At 45.2% G+C, this 23,559-nt stretch overlaps 1 protein-coding gene and 1 long non-coding RNA gene across 2 annotated transcripts; one reads left to right on the plus strand and one right to left on the minus strand.

The window, feature by feature from the left end:
- Positions 1 to 37: 37 nt before the first annotated feature.
- LOC128093517 (uncharacterized) lies at positions 38 to 2,043 on the minus strand. The gene is made up of 3 exons (XR_008212556.1): positions 1,750 to 2,043; positions 1,532 to 1,670; positions 38 to 1,455 (listed from the first exon to the last, which is right to left on the minus strand). It is a non-coding gene; the product is annotated as an uncharacterized LOC128093517 (long non-coding RNA).
- A 4,168-nt stretch (positions 2,044 to 6,211) lies between these two features.
- LOC120431432 (transmembrane protein 161B-like) lies at positions 6,212 to 22,591 on the plus strand. Its single transcript, XM_039596553.2, has 5 exons — positions 6,212 to 6,455; positions 6,594 to 6,980; positions 7,066 to 7,145; positions 21,483 to 21,698; positions 21,757 to 22,591. The coding sequence occupies exons 1-5, from the start codon at positions 6,453 to 6,455 to the stop codon at positions 22,586 to 22,588; spliced, it is 1,518 nt and encodes a 505-aa protein (XP_039452487.1). The 5' UTR covers positions 6,212 to 6,452; the 3' UTR covers positions 22,589 to 22,591.
- Positions 22,592 to 23,559: the final 968 nt, after the last annotated feature.

Genomic DNA, 23,559 nt, shown 5'->3' on the forward strand with positions numbered 1-23,559 from the left:
TCAGCATCCACACAGCAGAGCAAGTAGCCGGCGAGAATCGACCTCGAACGTTACGAAGGACAAGGAGGTCAGCGGCAACGTCGTGAGCGTTCCAGCTCTGATGGTTTCACCCGCCGCGGCTGAATTAAAAGTCCCGGAAGCGGCCGTAGATGTGGTGGTCGGTGCATCACGTCGTTGACATCAACTGCTGAAAAACTGGCCCAAAGTTTTTCCCCAAACTCTGCTCTGCTCCACCGAGCGATCGACGTAGACAAGGCAACATGGCTTGTGATTTGCGATTCATAAACAGTTTGTTAAAGTCTTGCACAACTTTTTTGTCAAATTTTACTTTATTAAATTGAAAAGATGTAAAATTGTTACCTCGGTACTTGATAAAACAGAAATGATTTGGGAATATAAAACCAAGTGAGAAAGACCTTGTTATTTGGCGGGCGTAGCGACATTCGTCGCTGGAGGAACCGGTTACTGCGATGTTGGAACTCTGCTGCTGCTGGGAACGTTCCGACGCGGGCGTTGGACAGGTCGGTGGCAACAGAGAAAGGGGTGGCATCGGCGGTAGCGGTGGAGATTGCTGGGTTTACTCTTCGGAAGCCGATGGCAACGGAAACAGCTTCTCCGTACTGATATCGTCCCCGTCGGCCAAGATAGTCGTTTCCATTGCGACGCCAACGACTTCGTCATTGCAGTTTACTGCAGTCTCGTAATTGCTGTTTCTGCGTGGTGACGACTTCCTCGATGATGGCTAGGCCAACGACGACCACTACGTCTACGGCCGCTTCCGGAACGTTCTTCCGCCGAGGTCGATTCTCGCAGGATACATAATCCGTAGGCTTAGTAATTTTTCTAATATAGCTAAAAAGTTATCGCTGATTTGCTTATATTTTATCTTTTTATATTTTATTGAATTTCATACCAAAGCAACATTTAATTATCTTGTCCAGCCAGAATGATTGAAATAACTTAAAATTTCTGTGACATTTTGCCTAGGTCAAAATATTTTTTGAGGATTTCATCTCACTTTTCAAAAAATAAAAATCAAGAAGCCAAACATTATTTGAATTGGAGCAAAATCTTCAATTTTTTATTTAAAATCAGAACAGAAAACTAAAAAAGTGGTATTTTTTAACTTCCACGGGAACCATCCACCTAAATAATCAAATATCGTGAAAATTAAACAGGAAACAGCAAAATCTTAAATCTCCCTTTTCTTTGGTTTGCCCTCGGCCGTTCGCTTTGCCGGGGTGCGCTTCTCCACGTCCAGCAACACCGGATCGGGCAGGATGGTTTACTTTTTCTTGCAGTGCGGCGGATAAACTCCGTACCCGTTGGCAATCTCTTGCACAATTCACCGCTTGAGCCGCTGGCTAACACCGAATGCCTCCCTCCTCAGCTGGTTGGCGTCCTCCACCCACTGGACGCATTGCGGAAAGCCACAACGAACCGCCTTCAGGACACCTAAAACAAAAAATTCCTCACTAACTCAAAACTCGAATCACGCAGTCCTCGACGCAGTCCCTCAAATTAAACTTACCAACGGCTGTTCCCAGTCCCCGGAAGTCCCCAGCTTGGAGAGTTATCGTTCTTGGGCTCCTCGTTCCGGCTAGCGAGATCGACTCTGTTTCTCTGTTCTCGCCGTTGCTGATTTGTCCTCAAAACCAGTTCACCAGATTCTGAAAGAAAATTTAAAAATCAATCAAAAAGGTTGGTTTTAATCCGCTACCACCGTTGATTTTTAACAGAAAAACTTACCTGAACTCTAGTTTATCAGCCTACAACAAGATTCTAGCACTACTTTGGTAAATAATCGTAAAAATAATGGTAAATAATCGTAGAAAATATTAAAAGTCCTATCCGACTCAGGCAAATAATGTTTACATTGTCGTGTAAGTTAAATTGCAAGCACCTATCCGACAGATGTTTACGTTTGGGTTTACGAGAGCGCGGGTTGGGTGTTTTTCTCTCCTAACGGTTTCTCTCTCTCACGCTGGAAGCATTGAAACATTTCATGCTCTCAATCAGCTGTTGCCTACACGTTGCGTAAGGATTGGGTGAACTTGAAGTTTGCAAAATATTTTTGTTTTAGGGTTTCATAAAAAAACGACCTATACATATTTTTTAATTAGCAAAATAACCATGTACATAGGTCATTTTGATATGGGCGTATATTAGGCGTATATGCATCATGACTATAAAATTATATAGATGGCAGGATGGCACATAGGTTGATTTGCTACGGTTCTATGTGCACGTTTGACTCGAATGCACATAGAACTCCCGAGGGGCAAAACAACCTATATTTATTTGGGATAGCATTTTTCGAGAGTGGTTTTAGGTTGTTTTGTTTTCTATCAATAACTTGAAAAATAAAAGGCTTTTACAAAATCGGATCAGCGGTTCGTGTAGTTTCCGGCTTGCTGAATGTCATGCAATAAATAACTCAGTTTGCTTATTTTGTCGGATAGGACCTTTTGAAAATTTACTCTAGATTTGTGAACGTGACCCTTTCTTTACAAATATGGATTCACAGTAAAACGTCGCTGTTTCGACATATTGATGACGTATTGTGATGTACACGCTTACGACAAACCACTCAATTTTGTACGGCGCAACAGTTTTTTTTCGCGCAACAGAAGGGATGCGCACTTTTGTTTGGTGGTGCGCGGATAATATATTGCATGTAAACATTGGCACGTAGTGAGAGAAGAGAGCAAGTTAAAAGAGGGAAGATAGAAAAATCGGTTGACAGACCAAACAAGAAGAAGACAACTGCGGTCAAAAGTGGTTAGCACGACAGTTCGTCAGTAGAATACCTTTAATTACACTTAGAATTTTTGCGTCCGCTTCGGGATTTTAACCGGCGACCTCTGTATTATAATTGATCCACACTGGCAGACATTTATTCTCTTAATCTTTATTTCCTAGTTTATAAAATCTTGAATTACCAAATTCCAAAATTCTTTAACATTCCCCATTGCGGATTCTTACTCGAAACTAGGTGCCCTAAGGTTTGAAATGGTGAGGCAATCCAAACCTATTTTACACGAGATTTTACACCTATAGGCTCCTCCTTTTTGAATTTTTTTTCAAAATTAAATATGTCTTTATTGAACTTTCTTATAATAATTACATTTCTTTTACATTTTAAGTTGTATGGCTAAATGCTCTTCATCTTTCTTATATTTTTCGTTTTATTATTAACTGTTCACATTCATTTATTTACTTCAAATTGTTTTACATTTTTTGCATTGAATCGAATACATTTGGGTAAAAAAAGAAAAAAAAATAACTGAAACAACTAATCCTAACTTAAAACTAAAATAAAAATTGGGTCCTAAAATGAAGCTTAGATTGGTGATATTATTGATTACAGCGATAAAGCTTATTTTTCTGAGTACAATGACCCTTTGTACGACCACAAAAAGTTTAAAATTGATTTTTAAATCAATTTTGAAAAATTAACCTCGCGGTCCTTCTTGACAGAAAAGCTCCTACTTGACAGCTCGTTCCAAGGGGACCATAGTTGATCCATCGAAAAAATGTTGTCTTGTAAAAAAAAAATTGCGTTAAAATGAAAAAAAAGTGATCAGAAATGGTTTTTAATCGTGTTTTTTACCGTTGTACATAAAAATTGACATAGGGCTTTAGTACACTCAACCCCCGGTGGTTGGTCACTTTTTCGTTTGACACTTTTTTAGTTTGTACCCCATTGGTTGGTCAAAGTCAAACTAAAAAGTGACGAACTGTCACTTTTTACACGGCGCTCACGCACACTATTAAAACAAACGTTTGGTAGTGTGTGTGAACTCCGTGTAAAAGGTGTGTCAAACTAAAACGTGACCCCGTTCGTTTGACAACAGTTAGTGTCAAACCATCGGGGTTTGAGTGTACCCAATTCTTTGAATTATTCAAAATCATTAGAACGAGTAAACTACGAATTGTATTTTAAGATTAATCCTCCAAGCGTTCTCACTTGTTCTGCACGAGTTTTGCAACCACGCAGTGTTGTTGTCATCTTGATGAAAATGTTCATCCGTTGATGTTGGTTGGTTTTCCCTCGGTTGCTGACTGAAGCCTGGAGGTGTTGTATTCTCTGCAACTTTTTGCCGCTGATTCAACGGCAATGGCTGCAGATTTGGAACCACTCCCGCTCCAGGTGACGCCAAAGCAGGAAAATCCACGTCCGTGAAAGTTGGTGGTGTTTTGCGACGATTTGGTTGGAGCTTCGACGTCGCTTGCTGTCGAATTTTTACTAATTCAGCCGTGAATTCAGCTCGTTTTGGGCAGCTTCGATTCTTGGTAGAATGGTTGCCGCCGCAATTGAAGCATTTGGCTTCGATGTTCTCGTTGATTGTTTCGCAAGCTTGAGTTTTGTGCTCACCTCCGCAGGTTGCACAACGACTCTTGATGAAACAGTTCCTTCCACCATGTCCAAACTGCAAGCAGTTCGAACACTGCGTCACGTCACGATGCACTGGACGATAACGTTCCCAAGTCACGATGGTGTTGAAAATGGCCCGAACTGCTTTCAGCTCAGACGGCGTCGGCGATCCTTTCTCGAGGTGAACCAGGTACAGTTGATCACGATACTTGATGTCCTTGTTGTGTCTCGTCATCTTGAAGACTTCTATCACGTTCAGCTTCAGAGATTTGAGCTCTTCTTTTAGCACACCCAAATCCATGTCGTACAGGTCTCGGAGGACCTGTTTCATGGGTCGTTTACCTGGATCGTCATGGCTGTAGTATTCAATCTTTGTGTTGTTCAGGAAATCCCGAACGTAGTTGTAATCCTTTCTGGTAGGTAGCAGAATTTTGAGCCCATCAGCACACAAGCGAATGGAAGCTCGTAAATCTGGTGCTTTACGATAATGATAAACCCGGCCAGCCACTTTCGCACCGAGTCCGATGACGGTGTTTTCACAAAAATGGGTGGCAACTTTTCCCGTCGTTCAAATTCTTCCTTCTCGCTCACGTCCACAGGGAGGGTAGCGAACTGGTTTCCAGACGAATCTTGAGCGTCCTTGCTCAAACTGCCTGGCTTTGCAGGTAGCGCTTGGACATTCTTTAGCTTCTTCAAATCTACCGATCCTGCTGGTGAGGACCGCCTCTTTTTCTTGCCGTGAGGCATTTTTTGCACTTTGCTACTTTTTTGGTGTATGAGGGACGCACGTCCGACTCGCTTCTCTGCTGATCGCAGACTCTAGGCTCCTCCTTATAAGCTCCCATCTACCAAGAGTCTCGAACTGACAACCTTTGGATTGTGAGTCCAACTGCTGACCAGAAAATCTATCGAGTCTGGCTTTTTTCCAGGGGGACGACTGAGCTAACAACCTTAGGTTATGCCGGGCCAAAAATAAAATCTACAGCCATCCCTCATATTCGGAACAGTTTACAGATCGGCCAATGTTCAAAAAATCATAGAAAATCGATAATTGAACTTAATGATTCGCTTTTACCTTCATTTGAAAGCTTTTCTTGCGATCTTTCGAATGCTGTATCGAACAACTGCAAATTTTAACTTTTATATCAAGTTTTTGAAGAAAAACTTTGACCCTTGAAATCCACAAATTCGGAACACTTTTTATAAACAAACTTTGATTCTCTCCAGGAGTACATATTTTCTACAAAATAATGACTTCACACACTAGAAACAATAAAACTAAAGCTTAATAATCTTTTATGAATGGTCTGATAACTTTTTTTTTGTGAAAATATCTGTTTAATTCAGGTGTTCCACAATTGTGGGAGGCACAATAACATCCCACAATTATGGAACAGGCAATTTGGAGGCAGTGTTTTGCAGCTCTGAACAAAACAGCCTCGAAATGCAGTTTTTTATTCAAAAAGAACTCCTTTTACTAGTCAAATAGCAAGAGAATGTTCAAATAAAGGTCCTAAAAATAGAAGGGTCACCAGAAAAAATTCATTTGACATGCTATTGACAAATTATCACAAAAGTGTTCCGAATTTGTGGGTGTTCCGAATATGTGGGATGACTGTATCCAAGATTCTGTGATTCTAGCTGCTGGGTTCTGAATTTTGTGTAACTTTTGATTATTTACCTAATATCAAATGGGTTCTAGTTTAGTGTGTAAAAGCCGTGAACGCGCTCCAACAGCAGACGAAAAACATCGGTTCAGCACCACCCTCAACATATCGTCTGACTTCTGACATTTCGCACCTGTCAGTTATCATTCTTTTCTTTCCCCGTAAAGAGATTCTTTCGGTTTCGTTCGGTCGTCGCGGAGGTGATTTTTCTCTTCTTTCCAAGTGGCCAACGCGAGTGTGAATTAGTGTTGCAATTTATTCTATGAAATAGTAGCTAGTTTTAAATGAAAATTACATAACTGTGCTGCTGAGGGCGAGTGCTTTTCGGTCGTACATCCGTTGGTGATGTTGACGGAGTGAATTCCGTTGTTTTCAAAGGTGTAAATTGCAGCTGGAGTTTTCTTGTCATGGTAAGTTGCAGCGGCGATTGACCTATTTTTAGAAATTAGTTCTAATTTTAGTGCTTAAGTGGGAGCTTCCTCACCACGCGCGCGTTACAAGTCAAGCGAAAGTGATGACCGGCTTTTTATCCTCCTCTTCTCTCGCAGGCCCTTTTGGGAGCCCAGCTGGTCATCACGCTGATCATGGTCAGCGTGATCCAGAAGCTGAGTCCGCACTTTTCGCTGGCCCGGTGGATCCTCTGCTCGACCGGTTTGACCCGGTACCTGCACCCGACGGACGATGAGCTAAGGAAGTTGTCCGGGGTGCCGCGGGAAAAAGGCGGCAAGGGCAAACGGGACAAAAACCATCGGAACGGTGACGCCGGACATCAGCAGGAGAAATCGTCCACCTTTCACGTGCCCCGCAGTCTGGACGTTCAGCTGGAGACGGTCGGAATCTCGCCGTACGATGTGGTCCATCTGCGGTATTACACCGAGTACCAGTGGATGGTCGACTTCAGTTTGTACGCGGCGATCGTTTACGTTTGCTCCGAGGTCAGTTAGCGCAGTGACGAGTTAATTAGCGGTTTATCTAATCGACTTAACTTTTTTTTGGGTTTCGTTTTCGTCTCTGCCGCAGGCTTATCACTTTTTCTTCCCCCTCAAGGAGGAGTTCAACTTGAGCATGCTCTGGTGTCTGCTGGTCGTGTTCTTTGCGTTGTATCCTTTTGAAAAAATAATTGTTTTTCAGCATAAAAACTGCATTTGCCTAGCCCGCGTAAACGTAATCATTTATCGATATTGAAAAATTGTAAATTTATTCTTTAAATTGCTGAAAATTTCAAAATGTTTTATGATGGCATGGAGGAAATCGTGCAATTTTGATGAATCTGAACAAATGATAATAAGAAATGTGACTTACTCAGGTCTGCTGCTCGATTTTTTTTTGTTATATAAAATATGTAGCTTGGTCTGAAAGCATTAAAGCTAAAAGAGCTTAAAATCATACACAAACCATTCAAAATGTGACCAATCGTTTCCAAGATGCCATATTCAGCGTGTTTGGGATCAATTAAAAATAATTTGATTTTTTGTGGAATTTCGATCTATAGTAACCGTCAAAGCTTATTTTTCGGGTAAATTCGGCAAAATTGGCTTAAAAAAATATAACAACAATTAGTCTATAAGTTGTTTTTTTTTTAATTTTTTTTTATTGATTGATTGATTATTTATTCGGTATTAAAAGCAACCAAAGCAGTAGCGCCAAAAACCTACATCATTTAAATACAATATTATACAATAAATTTTAGTGTTTACAATTTTTGTTAAATATCCGGTCAAAAATATAGAATAAAGATAATTGGGTCGGAAAACTAACTTTTTAAACTGAGTTTTAGAAGGAAGCAAAAGGGAAGGGGGGGGGGGGGGGCGCTGGAATGAGAAGATTGGAAAACAAAATAGTCTACTATGTAATAAGAAAATCGAAGGATTTAAGGATGTGATAGGTTCATTCAAAAAAGAGAGCAATTTGTTTTTAAATATTGATACGCTTTGACAATCAACAAATCTATTCCAAAAATAATTATATAATTGAGCACCTCTGAAAGATACCTATGTATCTTTCGCCGGCTAATGTTGAAATATTGGGACGGTCTTGTAAATTATGGCTTCTGGTAAAGTTTTGATGTTTAGATAATTTGAATTTTGTGTTACTGTGAGTGTGTTCATGTAAACATAAATAAATGAAGCAACATGTTTGAATTACATAAATAGCTCTAACAGGAATGATGTTTTTGTTAATATTGTATAAGTCGGCATAGTGACTTCGCAATGTTTTTTTTTTATAAATTATTCTTAAGATTTTATTTTGGGCTTTTTGAAGTTTGTTAATCAAAATATTAAAGGAGTTTCCCAAAATTGAAGTTATGTAAGATAAATGAGAACTAAATAATGAATGATAAATTTTCAAAAGGACATTAGCTGTTAATTTGTGTTTAAATTTATAGATAATTTCAATAATCTTGTTTAGTTTGTTCAATAAATTACTAATATGTGGCGAACAATTCAATCTAATGTCTAAAACAGCGGTTCTCAACCTTTTTCGACCAATTCCCCCCTTGGATTATTTTCAAGACCTTCATTCTCCCCTTCAATCATAAATTTAGTATCAATTCACAATAATCATAATTTTGGCTTTAATTTATATAGATTTTTTTTTTTTTCATTACAAAATATTTTTCTACACTGCAATAAAATTTTCAGCGATTTGTTATAACAATTTTTCATAACCTGCTCATGGTCAATGGAATGCAAATGTCTAAAGAAAAATTTAAACAGCCATTAAATCTTAAACAAAAATCTCTCATAAAAAACATTAAGAAATAAATTAATATTTTTTTTTGTTTATAAAAGTGCCCTAGAAATTATTAGTTTTTAGCAAAAACGTTCAAAACAAAAAAAAAAACCTATTGCATCCCCAAAACTGATTTCCTGGGGAATTCCTCACTGGTTGAGAAACACTGGTCTAAAATGACACCGAGATAGTTACATTCGTCTACTATTTTGATATGGGCAAAATTAGTTCTAGTTAAAGTTAATGGGTTTACCGTCGAGCGATTTGAATTTTTCATATTGCTTAGGTTTAGTGTGAGCTTGTTCAGTCTAAAATAGTCAGTTAACAATCGAAGATCATTATTCAAAATAACATCATTGATTGCCATAGATTCGTTAAAGTATTTTAAATCACCTTTAAGAGACAATAAGTCAGAATTGAATTGAATTCATTAACAATGCTCTGTTTATCTTTAATTACAACTGATTCACCGGTTAGCAAAATTGTTGTCATTGGACTTGAACAATTTTATTTATTGTTACGACCCAAAACTTCATTTATATTACTCCACGTTTCTTTAGTAGTTTTAGAATATGCAAATTAGTAATTTTCCTTTAATGTCTTAGAACAGGCTTTCGCAAATTTCTTGACGTTATTTTTTTACATTTCCGTTAATTCAAAATAATTTCAATGAAAAAAAAACTATATTAGAAAATGTGTTAAGCACCCGTAAAGTTAAGCTGCAAGCATTATTTTCAACAAAAAAAATCGACAAAAAATACATTTTAGCGAAAAAACATTTATTCATCCAAAATTCACTAAAATTCAAATTATGTTCAAATGATTCTAATCGCAGAGGTTTGCATTTTTAATTGATTTAAACTGATTGCACTTAAATGAGCATGAGCATGAGCATGGTTGACTGCCAATGAGCTGCTACTCCGTTATTGACAGATCAGCTGAAGTTACACAATGAACCAACAGATGAATAGTGGGAGCTAATCATCCTCACTGTATAACCCCTGAAGATCTCTGCTTTAAGTCAATACCGGCGCCCCCCCAAGGAGATGCAGTTCAACAAAGGTAGGAATGTTAGTCCGATAGTTGAAGTTGCAGACTCATCAGACACAGAGTTTGTCGCTCTATACCTGTTGACACCGCATGAGACCGTTGAATCCACAGCATCTCCTTCAAGCATCACGGGAAGTGGGGGAATTGTGTTAGTAGGGGAAGGAAAGGGAAGGTCAGGATTCATCTTGGTAGATGATATGACCAGAAAGTGAAACAATCGTTGCCTTCCGAGCTACGACGCTATGAGAAGGACTTATCAATCGCGTACTTTTACTTCTTACCGCCGGCGTGCCATCCGAGCAACGATGCTTTGGGAAGGGCTTTCAAACCGAATTGAAATTTGAATTGACGTATTATTCGGTGACGTACAATTTAAAAACCGAAATGAAATTTGAATTGCCGTATTATTCGATGACGTACAATTTAAAATAGATCAGGATTCATGATTGGAAGATGCAATGACCAGAAAGTGAAACATTATAGTTGCATTCCGAGCTGCGACGCTATGAGAAAGACTTATCAATTCCTTAATCGCGTATTTCTTTAACTTCTTACCGCCGGCGTGCCATCCGAGCAACGATGCTATGGGAAGGGCTTTCAAAACGAAATGTAATTATAATTAACGTTTTGTTCGGCGACGTGCCGTTCATACTATAGTATCACGATAATTTCAAATAGTGCTGCTCAATAAAAAAAAAACTTCACGATTTTTTCCCGACAAGAGCGCAAACAACCGGCTCGTAAGCAGAAATTAATCTCACAAACGACGATGCGAATCTCTATTTCAATGAATTCACGAAACTTCCACTACGTCTCGCGGATTCTTTCGCGTCGATCCACACTCCGTCCAACTTTTCTGACCACACCGCGACCCCTTTTTTCAATGATTTCTAGACCTGTCTACCACTTTTTTACGGGTTCTCGCACGTCGATTCACACTTCGAACGATCAAACGAACACCACACGACTGATGGCCAAACTTCTCTGGCCACACCGCGACCCCTTTTTCAATGATTTCGAGAACTTTCTATCACTTTCTCGCGGGTTCTCGCGCGCCGATTCACACTCCGAACGATCAAACGAACACCACGCGACTGATGGCCCAACTTTTCTGGCCACACCGCGACCCCTTTTTCAATGATTTCGAGAACTTTCTATCACTTTCTCGCGGGTTCTCGCGCGCCGATTCACACTCCGAACGATCAGACGAACACCACACGACTGATGGCCCAACTTTTCTGGCCACACCGCGACCCCTTTTTCAATGATTTCGAGAACTTTCTATCACTTTCTCGCGGGTTCTCGCGCGCCGATTCACACTCCGAACGATCAAACGAACACCACGCGACTGATGGCCCAACTTTTCTGGCCACACCGCGACCCCTTTTTCAATGATTTCGAGAACTTTCTATCACTTTCTCGCGGGTTCTCGCGCGCCGATTCACACTCCGAACGATCAAACGAACACCACGCGACTGATGGCCCAACTTTTCTGGCCACACCGCGACCCCTTTTTCAATGATTTCGAGAACTTTCTATCACTTTCTCGCGGGTTCTCGCGCGCCGATTCACACTCCGAACGATCAGACGAACACCACACGACTGATGGCCCAACTTTTCTGGCCACACCGCGACCCCTTTTTCAATGATTTCGAGAACTTTCTATCACTTTCTCGCGGGTTCTCGCGCGCCGATTCACACTCCGAACGATCAAACGAACACCACACGACTGATGGCCCAACTTTTCTGGCCACACCGCGACCCCTTTTTCAATGATTTCGAGAACTTTCTATCACTTTCTCGCGGGTTCTCGCGCGCCGATTCACACTCCGAACGATCAGACGAACACCACACGACTGATGGCCCAACTTTTCTGGCCACACCGCGACCCCTTTTTCAATGATTTCGAGAACTTTCTATCACTTTCTCGCGGGTTCTCGCGCGCCGATTCACACTCCGAACGATCAAACGAACACCACGCGACTGATGGCCCAACTTTTCTGGCCACACCGCGACCCCTTTTTCAATGATTTCGAGAACTTTCTATCACTTTCTCGCGGGTTCTCGCGCGCCGATTCACACTCCGAACGATCAAACGAACACCACGCGACTGATGGCCCAACTTTTCTGGCCACACCGCGACCCCTTTTTCAATGATTTCGAGAACTTTCTATCACTTTCTCGCGGGTTCTCGCGCGCCGATTCACACTCCGAACGATCAGACGAACACCACACGACTGATGGCCCAACTTTTCTGGCCACACCGCGACCCCTTTTTCAATGATTTCGAGAACTTTCTATCACTTTCTCGCGGGTTCTCGCGCGCCGATTCACACTCCGAACGATCAAACGAACACCACGCGACTGATGGCCCAACTTTTCTGGCCACACCGCGACCCCTTTTTCAATGATTTCGAGAACTTTCTATCACTTTCTCGCGGGTTCTCGCGCGCCGATTCACACTCCGAACGATCAAACGAACACCACGCGACTGATGGCCCAACTTTTCTGGCCACACCGCGACCCCTTTTTCAATGATTTCGAGAACTTTCTATCACTTTCTCGCGGGTTCTCGCGCGCCGATTCACACTCCGAACGATCAAACGAACACCACGCGACTGATGGCCCAACTTTTCTGGCCACACCGCGACCCCTTTTTCAATGATTTCGAGAACTTTCTATCACTTTCTCGCGGGTTCTCGCGCGCCGATTCACACTCCGAACGATCAAACGAACACCACGCGACTGATGGCCCAACTTTTCTGGCCACACCGCGACCCCTTTTTCAATGATTTCGAGAACTTTCTATCACTTTCTCGCGGGTTCTCGCGCGCCGATTCACACTCCGAACGATCAGACGAACACCACACGACTGATGGCCCAACTTTTCTGGCCACACCGCGACCCCTTTTTCAATGATTTCGAGAACTTTCTATCACTTTCTCGCGGGTTCTCGCGCGCCGATTCACACTCCGAACGATCAGACGAACACCACACGACTGATGGCCCAACTTTTCTGGCCACACCGCGACCCCTTTTTCAATGATTTCGAGAACTTTCTATCACTTTCTCGCGGGTTCTCGCGCGCCGATTCACACTCCGAACGATCAGACGAACACCACACGACTGATGGCCCAACTTTTCTGGCCACACCGCGACCCCTTTTTCAATGATTTCGAGAACTTTCTATCACTTTCTCGCGGGTTCTCGCGCGCCGATTCACACTCCGAACGATCAAACGAACACCACGCGACTGATGGCCCAACTTTTCTGGCCACACCGCGACCCCTTTTTCAATGATTTCGAGAACTTTCTATCACTTTCTCGCGGGTTCTCGCGCGCCGATTCACACTCCGAACGATCAAACGAACACCACGCGACTGATGGCCCAACTTTTCTGGCCACACCGCGACCCCTTTTTCAATGATTTCGAGAACTTTCTATCACTTTCTCGCGGGTTCTCGCGCGCCGATTCACACTCCGAACGATCAGACGAACACCACACGACTGATGGCCCAACTTTTCTGGCCACACCGCGACTCCTTTTTCAATGATTTCGAGAACTTTCTATCACTTTCTCGCGGGTTCTCGCGCGCCGATTCACACTCCGAACGATCAAACGAACACCACGCGACTGATGGCCCAACTTTTCTGGCCACACCGCGACCCCTTTTTCAATGATTTCGAGAACTTTCTATCACTTTCTCGCGGGTTCTCGCGCGCCGATTCACACTCCGAACGATCAGACGAACACCACACGACTGATGGCCCAACTTTTCTGGCCACACCGCGACCCCTTTTTCAATGATTTCGAGAACTTTCTATCACTTTCTCGCGGGTTCTCGCGCGCCGATTCACACTCCGAACGATCAAACGAACACCACGCGACTGATGGCCCAACTTTTCTGGCCACACCGCGACCCCTTTTTCAATGATTTCGAGAACTTTCTATCACTTTCTCGCGGGTTCTCGCGCGCCGATTCACACTCCGAACGATCAGACGAACACCACACGACTGATGGCCCAACTTTTCTGGCCACACCGCGACTCCTTTTTCAATGATTTCGAGAACTTTCTATCACTTTCTCGCGGGTTCTCGCGCGCCGATTCACACTCCGAACGATCAGACGAACACCACACGACTGATGGCCCAACTTTTCTGGCCACACCGCGACCCCTTTTTCAATGATTTCGAGAACTTTCTATCACTTTCTCGCGGGTTCTCGCGCGCCGATTCACACTCCGAACGATCAAACGAACACCACGCGACTGATGGCCCAACTTTTCTGGCCACACCGCGACCCCTTTTTCAATGATTTCGAGAACTTTCTATCACTTTCTCGCGGGTTCTCGCGCGCCGATTCACACTCCGAACGATCAAACGAACACCACGCGACTGATGGCCCAACTTTTCTGGCCACACCGCGACCCCTTTTTCAATGATTTCGAGAACTTTCTATCACTTTCTCGCGGGTTCTCGCGCGCCGATTCACACTCCGAACGATCAGACGAACACCACACGACTGATGGCCCAACTTTTCTGGCCACACCGCGACCCCTTTTTCAATGATTTCGAGAACTTTCTATCACTTTCTCGCGGGTTCTCGCGCGCCGATTCACACTCCGAACGATCAAACGAACACCACGCGACTGATGGCCCAACTTTTCTGGCCACACCGCGACCCCTTTTTCAATGATTTCGAGAACTTTCTATCACTTTCTCGCGGGTTCTCGCGCGCCGATTCACACTCCGAACGATCAGACGAACACCACACGACTGATGGCCCAACTTTTCTGGCCACACCGCGACCCCTTTTTCAATGATTTCGAGAACTTTCTATCACTTTCTCGCGGGTTCTCGCGCGCCGATTCACACTCCGAACGATCAAACGAACACCACGCGACTGATGGCCCAACTTTTCTGGCCACACCGCGACCCCTTTTTCAATGATTTCGAGAACTTTCTATCACTTTCTCGCGGGTTCTCGCGCGCCGATTCACACTCCGAACGATCAGACGAACACCACACGACTGATGGCCCAACTTTTCTGGCCACACCGCGACCCCTTTTTCAATGATTTCGAGAACTTTCTATCACTTTCTCGCGGGTTCTCGCGCGCCGATTCACACTCCGAACGATCAAACGAACACCACGCGACTGATGGCCCAACTTTTCTGGCCACACCGCGACCCCTTTTTCAATGATTTCGAGAACTTTCTATCACTTTCTCGCGGGTTCTCGCGCGCCGATTCACACTCCGAACGATCAGACGAACACCACACGACTGATGGCCCAACTTTTCTGGCCACACCGCGACCCCTTTTTCAATGATTTCGAGAACTTTCTATCACTTTCTCGCGGGTTCTCGCGCGCCGATTCACACTCCGAACGATCAAACGAACACCACGCGACTGATGGCCCAACTTTTCTGGCCACACCGCGACCCCTTTTTCAATGATTTCGAGAACTTTCTATCACTTTCTCGCGGGTTCTCGCGCGCCGATTCACACTCCGAACGATCAGACGAACACCACACGACTGATGGCCCAACTTTTCTGGCCACACCGCGACCCCTTTTTCAATGATTTCGAGAACTTTCTATCACTTTCTCGCGGGTTCTCGCGCGCCGATTCACACTCCGAACGATCAAACGAACACCACGCGACTGATGGCCCAACTTTTCTGGCCACACCGCGACCCCTTTTTCAATGATTTCGAGAACTTTCTATCACTTTCTCGCGGGTTCTCGCGCGCCGATTCACACTCCGAACGATCAGACGAACACCACACGACTGATGGCCCAACTTTTCTGGCCACACCGCGACTCCTTTTTCAATGATTTCGAGAACTTTCTATCACTTTCTCGCGGGTTCTCGCGCGCCGATTCACACTCCGAACGATCAAACGAACACCACGCGACTGATGGCCCAACTTTTCTGGCCACACCGCGACCCCTTTTTCAATGATTTCGAGAACTTTCTATCACTTTCTCGCGGGTTCTCGCGCGCCGATTCACACTCCGAACGATCAGACGAACACCACACGACTGATGGCCCAACTTTTCTGGCCACACCGCGACTCCTTTTTCAATGATTTCGAGAACTTTCTATCACTTTCTCGCGGGTTCTCGCGCGCCGATTCACACTCCGAACGATCAAACGAACACCACGCGACTGATGGCCCAACTTTTCTGGCCACACCGCGACCCCTTTTTCAATGATTTCGAGAACTTTCTATCACTTTCTCGCGGGTTCTCGCGCGCCGATTCACACTCCGAACGATCAGACGAACACCACACGACTGATGGCCCAACTTTTCTGGCCACACCGCGACCCCTTTTTCAATGATTTCGAGAACTTTCTATCACTTTCTCGCGGGTTCTCGCGCGCCGATTCACACTCCGAACGATCAGACGAACACCACGCGACTGATGGCCCAACTTTTCTGGCCACACCGCGACCCCTTTTTCAATGATTTCGAGAACTTTCTATCACTTTCTCGCGGGTTCTCGCGCGCCGATTCACACTCCGAACGATCAAACGAACACCACGCGACTGATGGCCCAACTTTTCTGGCCACACCGCGACCCCTTTTTCAATGATTTCGAGAACTTTCTATCACTTTCTCGCGGGTTCTCGCGCGCCGATTCACACTCCGAACGATCAAACGAACACCACGCGACTGATGGCCCAACTTTTCTGGCCACACCGCGACCCCTTTTTCAATGATTTCGAGAACTTTCTATCACTTTCTCGCGGGTTCTCGCGCGCCGATTCACACTCCGAACGATCAGACGAACACCACACGACTGATGGCCCAACTTTTCTGGCCACACCGCGACCCCTTTTTCAATGATTTCGAGAACTTTCTATCACTTTCTCGCGGGTTCTCGCGCGCCGATTCACACTCCGAACGATCAAACGAACACCACGCGACTGATGGCCCAACTTTTCTGGCCACACCGCGACCCCTTTTTCAATGATTTCGAGAACTTTCTATCACTTTCTCGCGGGTTCTCGCGCGCCGATTCACACTCCGAACGATCAGACGAACACCACACGACTGATGGCCCAACTTTTCTGGCCACACCGCGACCCCTTTTTCAATGATTTCGAGAACTTTCTATCACTTTCTCGCGGGTTCTCGCGCGCCGATTCACACTCCGAACGATCAAACGAACACCACGCGACTGATGGCCCAACTTTTCTGGCCACACCGCGACCCCTTTTTCAATGATTTCGAGAACTTTCTATCACTTTCTCGCGGGTTCTCGCGCGCCGATTCACACTCCGAACGATCAGACGAACACCACACGACTGATGGCCCAACTTTTCTGGCCACACCGCGACCCCTTTTTCAATGATTTCGAGAACTTTCTATCACTTTCTCGCGGGTTCTCGCGCGCCGATTCACACTCCGAACGATCAAACGAACACCACGCGACTGATGGCCCAACTTTTCTGGCCACACCGCGACCCCTTTTTCAATGATTTCGAGAACTTTCTATCACTTTCTCGCGGGTTCTCGCGCGCCGATTCACACTCCGAACGATCAGACGAACACCACACGACTGATGGCCCAACTTTTCTGGCCACACCGCGACCCCTTTTTCAATGATTTCGAGAACTTTCTATCACTTTCTCGCGGGTTCTCGCGCGCCGATTCACACTCCGAACGATCAAACGAACACCACGCGACTGATGGCCCAACTTTTCTGGCCACACCGCGACCCCTTTTTCAATGATTTCGAGAACTTTCTATCACTTTCTCGCGGGTTCTCGCGCGCCGATTCACACTCCGAACGATCAGACGAACACCACACGACTGATGGCCCAACTTTTCTGGCCACACCGCGACCCCTTTTTCAATGATTTCGAGAACTTTCTATCACTTTCTCGCGGGTTCTCGCGCGCCGATTCACACTCCGAACGATCAAACGAACACCACGCGACTGATGGCCCAACTTTTCTGGCCACACCGCGACCCCTTTTTCAATGATTTCGAGAACTTTCTATCACTTTCTCGCGGGTTCTCGCGCGCCGATTCACACTCCGAACGATCAGACGAACACCACACGACTGATGGCCCAACTTTTCTGGCCACACCGCGACTCCTTTTTCAATGATTTCGAGAACTTTCTATCACTTTCTCGCGGGTTCTCGCGCGCCGATTCACACTCCGAACGATCAAACGAACACCACGCGACTGATGGCCCAACTTTTCTGGCCACACCGCGACCCCTTTTTCAATGATTTCGAGAACTTTCTATCACTTTCTCGCGGGTTCTCGCGCGCCGATTCACACTCCGAACGATCAGACGAACACCACACGACTGATGGCCCAACTTTTCTGGCCACACCGCGACTCCTTTTTCAATGATTTCGAGAACTTTCTATCACTTTCTCGCGGGTTCTCGCGCGCCGATTCACACTCCGAACGATCAAACGAACACCACGCGACTGATGGCCCAACTTTTCTGGCCACACCGCGACCCCTTTTTCAATGATTTCGAGAACTTTCTATCACTTTCTCGCGGGTTCTCGCGCGCCGATTCACACTCCGAACGATCAAACGAACACCACGCGACTGATGGCCCAACTTTTCTGGCCACACCGCGACCCCTTTTTCAATGATTTCGAGAACTTTCTATCACTTTCTCGCGGGTTCTCGCGCGCCGATTCACACTCCGAACGATCAGACGAACACCACGCGACTGATGGCCCAACTTTTCTGGCCACACCGCGACTCCTTTTTCAATGATTTCGAGAACTTTCTATCACTTTCTCGCGGGTTCTCGCGCGCCGATTCACACTCCGAACGATCAAACGAACACCACGCGACTGATGGCCCAACTTTTCTGGCCACACCGCGACCCCTTTTTCAATGATTTCGAGAACTTTCTATCACTTTCTCGCGGGTTCTCGCGCGCCGATTCACACTCCGAACGATCAAACGAACACCACACGACTGATGGCCCAACTTTTCTGGCCACACCGCGACCCCTTTTTCAATGATTTCGAGAACTTTCTATCACTTTCTCGCGGGTTCTCGCGCGCCGATTCACACTCCGAACGATCAGACGAACACCACACGACTGATGGCCCAACTTTTCTGGCCACACCGCGACTCCTTTTTCAATGATTTCGAGAACTTTCTATCACTTTCTCGCGGGTTCTCGCGCGCCGATTCACACTCCGAACGATCAAACGAACACCACGCGACTGATGGCCCAACTTTTCTGGCCACACCGCGACCCCTTTTTCAATGATTTCGAGAACTTTCTATCACTTTCTCGCGGGTTCTCGCGCGCCGATTCACACTCCGAACGATCAGACGAACACCACACGACTGATGGCCCAACTTTTCTGGCCACACCGCGACCCCTTTTTCAATGATTTCGAGAACTTTCTATCACTTTCTCGCGGGTTCTCGCGCGCCGATTCACACTCCGAACGATCAAACGAACACCACGCGACTGATGGCCCAACTTTTCTGGCCACACCGCGACCCCTTTTTCAATGATTTCGAGAACTTTCTATCACTTTCTCGCGGGTTCTCGCGCGCCGATTCACACTCCGAACGATCAGACGAACACCACGCGACTGATGGCCCAACTTTTCTGGCCACACCGCGACTCCTTTTTCAATGATTTCGAGAACTTTCTATCACTTTCTCGCGGGTTCTCGCGCGCCGATTCACACTCCGAACGATCAAACGAACACCACGCGACTGATGGCCCAACTTTTCTGGCCACACCGCGACTCCTTTTTCAATGATTTCGAGAACTTTCTATCACTTTCTCGCGGGTTCTCGCGCGCCGATTCACACTCCGAACGATCAAACGAACACCACGCGACTGATGGCCCAACTTTTCTGGCCACACCGCGACCCCTTTTTCAATGATTTCGAGAACTTTCTATCACTTTCTCGCGGGTTCTCGCGCGCCGATTCACACTCCGAACGATCAGACGAACACCACACGACTGATGGCCCAACTTTTCTGGCCACACCGCGACTCCTTTTTCAATGATTTCGAGAACTTTCTATCACTTTCTCGCGGGTTCTCGCGCGCCGATTCACACTCCGAACGATCAAACGAACACCACGCGACTGATGGCCCAACTTTTCTGGCCACACCGCGACCCCTTTTTCAATGATTTCGAGAACTTTCTATCACTTTCTCGCGGGTTCTCGCGCGCCGATTCACACTCCGAACGATCAGACGAACACCACACGACTGATGGCCCAACTTTTCTGGCCACACCGCGACTCCTTTTTCAATGATTTCGAGAACTTTCTATCACTTTCTCGCGGGTTCTCGCGCGCCGATTCACACTCCGAACGATCAAACGAACACCACGCGACTGATGGCCCAACTTTTCTGGCCACACCGCGACCCCTTTTTCAATGATTTCGAGAACTTTCTATCACTTTCTCGCGGGTTCTCGCGCGCCGATTCACACTCCGAACGATCAAACGAACACCACGCGACTGATGGCCCAACTTTTCTGGCCACACCGCGACCCCTTTTTCAATGATTTCGAGAACTTTCTATCACTTTCTCGCGGGTTCTCGCGCGCCGATTCACACTCCGAACGATCAGACGAACACCACGCGACTGATGGCCCAACTTTTCTGGCCACACCGCGACTCCTTTTTCAATGATTTCGAGAACTTTCTATCACTTTCTCGCGGGTTCTCGCGCGCCGATTCACACTCCGAACGATCAAACGAACACCACGCGACTGATGGCCCAACTTTTCTGGCCACACCGCGACCCCTTTTTCAATGATTTCGAGAACTTTCTATCACTTTCTCGCGGGTTCTCGCGCGCCGATTCACACTCCGAACGACCAGATGAACACCACGCGACTGATGGCCCAACTTTTCTGGCCACACCGCGACTCCTTTTTCAATGATTTCGAGAACTTTCTATCACTTTCTCGCGGGTTCTCGCGCGCCGATTCACACTCCGAACGATCAAACGAACACCACGCGACTCTTAAACTGATTGCACTTAAATTTCCATAGATTTTTTGGAGTTTCTTAAAAAATATTTTTCTCCTGGTTTGTAGAGCCAATTTTCAAATAATGGGGGAGAGGAAGGATAGTCGAAAAAAGCTTTGTAATATTTTTTTGCAACAACCTTGATCCTCCGATTTCAACACTTTGTCTGCCTGAATCAGATGGTAGACAATCAGATTCGTTATCTAACTGTAATGAGTTCGAATCCCGAAGGAAGGTTTCTAAGTGCTAAGTAGGTTTGAAAGTTTGAGAGTCAGTTTATAAAAGGGTCACTATGACTTTCAAATTAATGTAGAATACTTATATTTTTGCAATTATTACATATTTCTATCTAAATCAAATTTGAACGTTTTATAAATATTTCCATAAAACTTGAAAAAAAAATTGCAATGGCTTATTACGACAGAAATATATACATAAAAAATAGAGTTTTGATAACTTTTAAAGCTTAGAATGCAAACAATCTCTATTAAAACTTGTCTTTAGGAAGATATTCCGGAAATATAGCTTTAGAGAAATTTATGTTGAAAAATTATCTCAATTAATCGTAAAGTTTAAATACTTACCAATTTAGTTATCAATCCCCCAAAACAACAACTTTCCTTAACCCAACCAAACCCCAATCCAGCAAACTCCTCGCCTCCCTCACCGTGCAGTACTTCCAGAGCGAGGAATCGATCGGCGAGCGCTCGACCTGCATCGTCACCGGGCTCGTCTACCTGCTGATCGCGATGATCGTCCTGATCGTGCCGGAAACCACGCTGGAGGTTGGCCTCGACCGCGCCTACCGAAGCTTCAACGAGAGCGCTTCGGAGTTTTTGGAGGGCCAGGGGCTGAGCTCGTCGTAAGTTTTTTAATTTCTTAAAATTTTAAACAAATTAACAAATTTTATTTGTTTTCAGTGGACCGGCATCGAAGATTGTCGTCAAATTCTTCATCGCCGTAAGCTGTGGAATTCTGGGAGCGCTCTTCACCTTCCCCGGGCTTCGCATGGCCCGAATGCACTGGGATTCGCTCAAGTTCTGCCAGGATCGAGCTTTTCTCAAGTTCCTGCTCAATCTGAGCTTTGCGATGCCCTTCCTGCTGATTCTACTATGGATTAAGCCGCTCACCCGGGACTACCTGACGGTGCGCGTGTTCAAAGGAATGGCCACTCCGATTCTGTCCGAGGAGGCGTTCGAGACGATCCGACTTGGCGCGGTCGTGTTTGCGGTGTTATTACGCTTCCTGCTGATGCCCGTATATCTGCAAGCGTATCTCAACCTTGCCTACCACCGAATTGAGGAGCAAAAGAAGGAAGCCGGCCGAATCACCAACGTGGATATGCAGAAGAAGATCAGCTCGATCTTTTACTACCTGTGCGTCGTAACGCTGCAGTACGTGGCACCGATTCTGATGTGCCTCTACTTTGCGTTGATGTACAAAACCCTCGGCGAATACACCTGGACCGGCTTCCTCACCGAGGCCTTCCCCGTGGACGAATGTTCCGCCGAGATTGCACCCACGGCAGCTCCTCCAGCAGCGATGGAACCATCGCCGGATGCGGACACGGACGACGCCAACATCCTGTCGACGGCGCAAACCATCCAACTGTCGCTGCAAAGTCTGAAGGCGGTCTTCACCAAGGACGTCTACCGGGGGTTGTTTGGCTTTGCCACGTGGTGGAGCTGCTTCATCTGGTTCGCGGCCACCTCGCTGGGCATGGTCTACCAGACGTACTTTACCAAGTCATAAGTCGCGAGACAAGCATTTAGTGTGAAGAAGAGAAGCATTTTTATTAATTCTTTTGTTGGTTAAGCAGCACAAAAGTCATCTCATTGTTTGAAAACGTCCACCGACTGTGCGCGATGCGTGCTGGTTGAATGTAAATAGGCTTAAGAAAAAAAAAACGTAGGTTTGCGTTTATTTGGTTTGTTAGTTTTAACTCTTGCATTGTGCTTGCTGGAAAGAACACGACACAATTTTAAAGCGGAAGCCAGTGCAATAAAGGTTTATTAAAAAAAAACTTTGTTTTCTTTTTACGAAAATCACACTTCAGAGGATTAACATTTCTCAGTTGCTTCAACTCCAACGTCAAATCGATGTCTGCCAAGAAGCACTGGGCTGGAACCCAGAAAAGCCTCCTCCAAGAAATCTGTGCTGTGGAAGCGATGTTTTAAGCTGGCGCCAAGTGAAGGCGAAAGAAGAGAACCGTCAACGGTGGAAATCCTTCAACGCGACTCTATACTCCATTGGGGAGCATGATGCGGAATATTTCTATGGAGACGCATGATGGTTCAAAGCGGTGCTGTGGAGTCAGTTATTTTACGGTTTCGATTTCGGCGCTTGAAGCAAGCGCATAAGCAAAACCATATTTAAACGTAAATCTATTTGATTTATGCATTTGAAAGTTTTTTTTCCGATGAAATTATCTAATCGAGGTAATCTATGATATATTCATGCAAGTTTAAGTCGTATTCTTTTGAAGCTACAGCTTAGCAGATTTAACACACAAAAAAAACAAAAAAATCGATAAAGGACATAACTTGGTCTTATCTTCATTTGACAGCTTTTCATGTAATCTCTCGAATGATGTATTGAACAATTCAAAACGTTTTAAGTATTTATTTTTTTGAAGAAAAACGTTGAATCTTTATTTCCACAAATTCGGAATAATTTCTTCTTATAGAAGATGCCTGTTTGGATCAAGGGGTAGGCAAGGTTTA

The sequence above is a fragment of the Culex pipiens genome, chromosome 3 (genome assembly GCF_016801865.2).
Source record: "Culex pipiens pallens isolate TS chromosome 3, TS_CPP_V2, whole genome shotgun sequence".
Taxonomy (NCBI): domain Eukaryota; kingdom Metazoa; phylum Arthropoda; class Insecta; order Diptera; family Culicidae; genus Culex; species Culex pipiens.

Excerpts from the sequence above, each read along its gene's own strand:
- LOC120431432 (XM_039596553.2), top strand. Across the intron at positions 6,981-7,065 it reads TCGTTTACGTTTGCTCCGAG|GCTTATCACTTTTTCTTCCC; the intron begins GTCAGTTAGCGC and ends TCTCTGCCGCAG. Across the intron at positions 7,146-21,482 it reads CTGGTCGTGTTCTTTGCGTT|CAAACTCCTCGCCTCCCTCA; the intron begins GTATCCTTTTGA and ends ACCCCAATCCAG.